The sequence below is a fragment of the Hydra viridissima genome, unplaced genomic scaffold (assembly GCF_058129835.1).
Source record: "Hydra viridissima isolate aposymbiotic clone 2 unplaced genomic scaffold, HvirCarnegie_v1 scaffold_3, whole genome shotgun sequence".
Lineage (NCBI taxonomy): Eukaryota > Metazoa > Cnidaria > Hydrozoa > Anthoathecata > Hydridae > Hydra > Hydra viridissima.
Genome location: NW_028324302.1, coordinates 3,318,529 through 3,325,159, shown reverse-complemented (window position 1 = coordinate 3,325,159; position 6,631 = coordinate 3,318,529). Strand labels below are relative to the sequence as shown.

Here is a 6,631-nt window from a genome sequence, read left to right as displayed (position 1 = left end):
CCGCACAAAGAACGACAAAACGACAAAACGAAGCCCGCACAAAGAACGACAAAAAGTTTTTTTTTATATTATTACGGTTTTCTAGGGAATCTTTTAACACCAATAAAAAAAAATCCATTTGAAATGCTGTTTGACATTTTTTGTGATGTTCATGAATATTCAAATAATTTTTGGTAAGAGAGAGTTTTACGAAATACAAATGAGTTTTATTGAAAAACTTTTTAACCATCAAATGAGACTTAAAAAAGAAGGGAAAATGTCTTTATTAAATCATTACCAACCTATTTTTGTTTAAATCTATTTTTGTTTAAACCTATTTTTGTTTAAACCTATTTTGGTTGATATGGCTACAGCAAAAAATAGGTTTAAACAAAATTAGGTTAGTATTGATATAATGATTAAGCAGCGACTAGGTACGAAGTTGGACGAAGTCAGCTTGAAAAAAATTGTTTTTATCTATTATTTGTTGAACTCAAAGTTATAGCAGGATTTATTCGGTCTATTGCTTCTTTTAGCTTTATTCAGCTCCTTTGAACTTTATTATGCGAAGAGATTTGAAGACAAATAAACTTTCATAATAACACCCCGAAACCACTTACTTTGGTACAATTTTTTTCTTTTTTTATTAAAACGTTTTTAATCAAAAGTTATACAAAACTGTGTGTGCGTGCGTGTGCGTGTGTGTGCGTGTGCGTGTGTATGCGTGTGTGTATGTGTGTATATACTTTTTACGTCTTAAATCTGTTCGTTCAAACATACACACAAATTTTTTCAATACTTTTAATTCGTACAATTTTTTTCACTTAAAATATTAAAATTAACAGTTATTTTTACTAAAATGTTGGCCAACTGCTTATTTACATGGCAAAAATTCTTTTGTCCACTATATTTGCAAAACCACACGAGTTAATTTATAGAATCCTAAAAAAAAAAAATTTGTCAGAATCACATTTTGCTTATTATTTCTTAACAGTAGAAAACTTTAATTCTTTAAGATTAAAAAAGAAAATGAAAGAGATTAAATGACAATCTCTCAGCTTACCATTCGTCTCCACTTTTTAGCTTACGCACTCAAAAATGATTTGCAATTTAAATATCTCGTTTGCCTTTTTCCGTTTTTTACAAATTTTTTCCTTTTTTTAAAATATTAGAAAAACTTCAATCATAAACTAATGAAGACCCGTGCAATTTTTTGCGCCTAACGCCAAAGAGAAAACCTTTAAAAATAACGTTCTTTTATCGATAAAAGAAACCGTGAAATATAAAAGTTTTTTTTTCAATATATATGAAAATAAAATCGAAAATAATTTATTTATAAATACTATTATTTAGAAAGAGTTGCATTTTATTCATAAAATTTAATTTGAAATATGAAATCGTGAAGTTCATTCTTTACCAAGTTCCCGAAGTAAATTTTAAGGGGCATAGTAAAAGAGTATTTCCATGGAGGACCCTTCCACCGTGTAAATTCTCATGACAATTTCTCAATGAAAATCAATTGGGACAATGAAAGTAACGAAAACACCAGGTCTTTGTAGAAAAATACTAATAGTTAAGAAAATCTATGGTGGCCCTAGCAGCACGACCGCTGAGGACATCAACTGCAGATACTTTTATCTCTGTATCTCCAAAAATCATTGAAGCTTGCAATTCCCGAGGCTTTCCGCGTCTATCTATTGGAATGTCTTCAAAGTTAACATCGGGCATTTCAATACGAAGTTTTCCACACCTCTGAACACCGTTGTCCGTTGTGTATAAAACGTCTGAGCTTTCAGTGCAATATATATTTATAACCGTTGATTTTTGATTTGAACGAGCAGGAGCGTAACTTCTTGTCACACGATCTCCGATTCCTACAGATTCATCTACACGAACAAAACGATCAAAAATATCTTTGCACCAAACTACACCGTCCTTGATTACCTTTTTTGATTGCAAATGTTTTTCTGGGTCAAACTTGTTTAACACGCCAACGCCATAAGTAAAAGCTGTTCTTCTTACACGCACAACTGTTGGATCTAAACCAAATAATACAGCGCCTTTCAGAATTGCTAGACCAACATCATTTGGTATAATCACTCTAACGCGATTCCCAAGAGACTCCCGAATAGAATGCTGAAGCAGCGGCGATTCAGCAAAGCCACCGACTAAAAATAAATAGTTCACAAGCTTTAAGCTTGGTCTCGTGAGCAAACTCTGGATATGTTCAGTGATAAGACTCATTATGGGCTCAAACAAAGCTTTCATAATTTTTGCAGATATTCGAAGCATCCCTTGGGATGACCACTTTATATTAGGATTTTTAAATTTCTTTACAGCTGTTTCTACAGATATTTTTTTATGCTTTTTGTGGTATTCTATAAAACTGAATGGAAGCGATATATTTAACGGGGTTTCGTTTTCTGGTCTAGCCATACGTTTTTTCGCTTCAAACGAAATCATGAGGTCGATCCAAGCGGCAGGTCGCTTTACTTTAAACCTTTCTATGAAATCAGTATCAAAAATACGTTTTAACAGCGTCTCAAATTCTTTATCTACACCAGTTGCTCCACACGCACCCCCAGTACCTCTATGAAGTTCTTTAAGTGTTCCTTGATTTACATCAAGCTCGTGCACTGTTAAATCAACGGTGCCGCCCCCGCAATCGACAACGATATATTCCGTTATTCCTATAAATTAATAATTTAGTTTTATTATTTTTTAAATACGCAGACTTTTTCATCAGCATTTTAAATCTTCAAGATCATCATCATTTTTTTTTAAATTTTTTTGGTGAACTTTTGTAATAATAAATTACCTTCAAAATCTTCAGAGATAAAAGAATCATTTCCCGATTTTGCTTTTAAGTCGTCTTCAATCACGCAATCACGGATTCTTAATTTACGGCAGAATATTGAAGCAGCTTCAGGTTCAAGTGCAATCAATAAACGATCAGGATGAGCAGATGAAGCGATACCAGCCTAAAACAAAGGAAATATTTTGTTCCAGTTATTTTTTCCTCGTAATTTAAATCTATTGTCTTTATCATTCTCCTTACCTACAAAGATGCAGATTTATTAAAAATAGTAAAATTAATCTGCAATTTTAATATTAAGATTCTTACTTCATACGCGGCTGTCCTCATGAACTGTTTTGCTGGTTGGCGCCATATTGCAGGTACAGTGAGTACCCATGTGATATCTTCTTCGGAGAGCTGAACGGTCGATTGATCAGTTAATTCAGCTAAGACATGCTCTTTAAAGAATCTGAGGGCGTGACTAAAGACTTTAAGTGCTGGGTAAGGTTTGCCATTGGATGCTTTGATTTCAATACCTGCGCGTAAGTCCTATAAAATGAATTACAACTAAGATTTGCAGAATTCTGAGTAAGTTTTGTAAATGCATATTTATGCAAAAGCATAAATAAATACATTTGAAGAAAGGATCATAAATAAAGTCGTAGTAATTAAAATTGTTTCTTTTCATAAAATACTTCGCATAAAAGTATTGATGAAATGTTTGTAAAATGATGATTTACATACAAAAAAAGAAGTTTATAAGAGTTTCATAAAACTTTTTGAAAAAAACAGGAATCTTACAAAATACATGCGCTTTCTAACAAAAACCACTTCGAATTAATTGGCCCTAACATTAAAACACATGATTTTAACTAAATTCACGACCTGACTTCCTTAACTTCTTAATCATTTTTTTCTGTCGACTTATCGTATCAATAAATTTTTTTTGAGACGAATTTTGAAGTTCAAAAAAAAATCCATAAATCATAAACCTGTGACGAGTGGAGTAACATTTTAAATTTATCAAAATAGAGCCATTTTTTAGATTCGGTAGCGTCAAGATCGTGATAGAAATCTCTTGCACCAAAGCCAAAAGAGTGAAACGAACCATCTGGTTTAAGTAATAAGGTTGTCGGTGTTTTTTGATTTGTTACGCCTGGATCACCACCTTCCCATCTGCGCATCATATGAATGCTGCTCGAATCTCTAGTAAATGAAAATGCGTATCCGCTAAACGTGGTGCCAAAATCAATAGCGACAACAACCAGTGAATTATGTTGCCCTACGTAACTCATGCGAACACCAGAGTCGAGAGAAGTTATTGCTGAACTTGCTCGTGAGTTCATACTATCGGTTCGAGATAATTGATCGGATGGGGTAGGTAGCTCTACCTCTCTCGGAGATGCACTACCAGAACCACTGTAACCAATATCTTCTGAGTGTATGTTTTGAAAACTTCCTTTAAGATACTTCTCAAAGTTCATCTTTGCTGCTTGGTCACGCATTTCACTTTGGTATTCTCGGTGCGCCGCAATACTTGTAGGATTATTATATAAAATATATGGTGATCTATTTTCATTTTTTAAAAATTCGGAGTTCATTTTTTCTTCGAGATTCATGTCACTTCTTCTTTTATATAGATGTTCTTGTGACGAATACCGGCTGATGTTTTGTCGAAGCAAAGGGTCAGTTTGAGCACGCAGCATTTGTTGCTGTAAAATATCTTGAGAACGGTAATGTTCAACATTTTTATTCAAACCTGTGGTAGATTCGCCTCGAATAAAGTTTCTTTCCATGTTTTCTTGAAGACTTAATCTCAGTAATCGAAAGTCTTCAATAGCCTTATCATACTTTTTTTGCAACTCAGCTATATCACAAACGTCTTTATTCAAATTAATTTCACGGTCCATGCTTTTAAGGAACTTGTCATCTTTAAAATCTTTTTTGATGTTATCAATAATCTTCAGGGAGGCTTTATCAATCTCTTTATAAAAAGCATTTACAGAATTTTCAGAATTAATAACGCTGTTTTCATGAAGTGCATCCATGTGTGAAATAGTTTTAGTGATAACGTTCGCCGTTTTTTTTGCGTCACATAAGTCGTCATCTGCGTTAAATAATTTTTTGCGTCCTCCGGTTTCCGTAAAAACATTTTCTCTGAAAGAGTAACTTAAATAGTCGTTGGCTTCGGCTTCTGCGTTACTTAAATCGAGGCTATCTTCTAAATCAAAACTTTTTTCTAAACTCATGCTGTTTTTGAAATTTAATTTCCCTGAGTCGGTAATTGATTCACCAAAACGATTTTCTAGATTATTTCCACAAAAAGTTGTTCTTCAGAGCAAATAAACTTGAAGCTATCGGCAATCATTTTTCTTCATCTAAAATCAAAGTTTTCAAGAGGAAATTATGAGAAATTAGTTTACAGAAAGGAAAAAAAAAAAAAAAATCAAAAAATCAAAGGTTAAAATTAGAAAAATATGAAACCATCTCTTTATATCCATTAAAAGAAAAAGTCTAAAAAAAATATTTTTTCATTTATCAAAAATCGGCTTCTGTACTTTTGAATAGCATTAAGTAATATTAACTAATGAGTCATGCTTGTTGCTAACTTTTGTCTTAGAAAAAATAAAAAAAACAAAATAAAGCAACACCATGTCTTGGTAGCATTTTTAAATGCTTCTGCTTTTGGTTGATATTCGGCTAACATCTGCAAATGGAAAATAGTGAACTATTTACACTTATGAAACTGTTTAATAAATCATTTTTTTTAGGAAACGGATAGGACTGATCTGTCAGTTTGACAGGAACTTATAATATTCAAATCTTTTTAACAGTTTGAAAAAAAAAAAAAAGAATTTTTTTTAAGAAAGTTAGTCAACTTTTTAAAGTTTTTTTCTAAATTTGTTATTTTGTTGCTTCATCATGTAATATTTCTAAGATATGTAATATTTCTAAGATATGTAATAGACCAAAATAAAATGAACATACCTACGTCATACAACATCATTAAAACAAAAAAAAAAATAAAAAGATCGGACGATCCAACGATCTGCTCCTTTATATGTAATCACTAAAGTGTTTTATGCATAAAACAGTAACAATCTTAACGACCAGTATGATAAACAAACCAGCGACTCAAACAACGACAATGATAAATTTAAATTGACGGTGTTTAAAAAAGAAAATTAATTTTTTAATGAAACATTCTCGTCATCGTTTTGTAACCAAGCGTTTCCAAAATTACTAAACAAAACGAATTACTTTAAATTACCTCGGAATTAGCGATAACTTTTTTGCTTTGAATGTAAAATGAAGAAGCTCTAAGTTAGTGACGATGCCAATCACGACAAGGACGAGAAAACCACGACAAGGACGAGAAAACCACGACAAGGACGAGAAAAGTGAAATCACATTGGTAATTAGTCACTCACTATGGACAAATAGATATTCTAATCGTTTCTCTTCGCCCAAAAGAGATTTTTACTGTCACTTTAGGAAAAACTAAACGAACAAATATCCCATCAAACTACAGCCACATTTTATGAAAATGGCGTATGCATATAGTTGTAGCGCTTCAACGTTTTGTGTTTACATTCACTGGATGGGTGTAAGACTAAATTTCTGTTTACTTTTATTATAATCTTTACATTCTTTTACATATAGAGTTTACATTCGCTGGATGAAAATTAGATTTATTTGTTTTTTGATTTGTGTTGAGCAAACACTTCACAAAGCACCACACTTTACTTTTGAATGAAATCGAACGTTTTCTTCCAGATTCATGAATTATTTAAAAAATTCCATTTCTCTTGTAGAAAAAAAAAAAAAAAAAAAAAAAAAAAAAAAAAATGAATT

General features: G+C 31.9%; 1 protein-coding gene across 3 annotated transcripts; it reads right to left on the bottom strand.

Annotated features, from left to right (window-relative positions):
* Nucleotides 1-1,218: 1,218 nt before the first annotated feature.
* Nucleotides 1,219-6,591, bottom strand: LOC145202278 (heat shock 70 kDa protein 12A-like). 3 transcript variants are annotated; one of them, XM_090081417.1, is made up of 5 exons: nucleotides 6,048-6,591; nucleotides 3,769-5,154; nucleotides 3,104-3,325; nucleotides 2,798-2,960; nucleotides 1,219-2,669 (listed from the first exon to the last, which is right to left on the bottom strand). In XM_090081417.1, exons 2-5 carry the CDS (start codon nucleotides 5,023-5,025, stop codon nucleotides 1,546-1,548), a joined length of 2,766 nt encoding a protein of 921 aa, XP_089937543.1. In that variant the 5' UTR covers nucleotides 5,026-5,154; nucleotides 6,048-6,591; the 3' UTR covers nucleotides 1,219-1,545. The 3 variants fall into 3 exon arrangements, with proteins under 3 accessions (XP_089937543.1, XP_089937544.1, XP_089937545.1); XM_090081418.1 differs by lacking the exon at nucleotides 6,048-6,591 and adding an exon at nucleotides 5,765-5,950; XM_090081419.1 differs by lacking the exons at nucleotides 3,769-5,154; nucleotides 6,048-6,591 and adding an exon at nucleotides 3,578-3,698.
* Nucleotides 6,592-6,631: the final 40 nt, after the last annotated feature.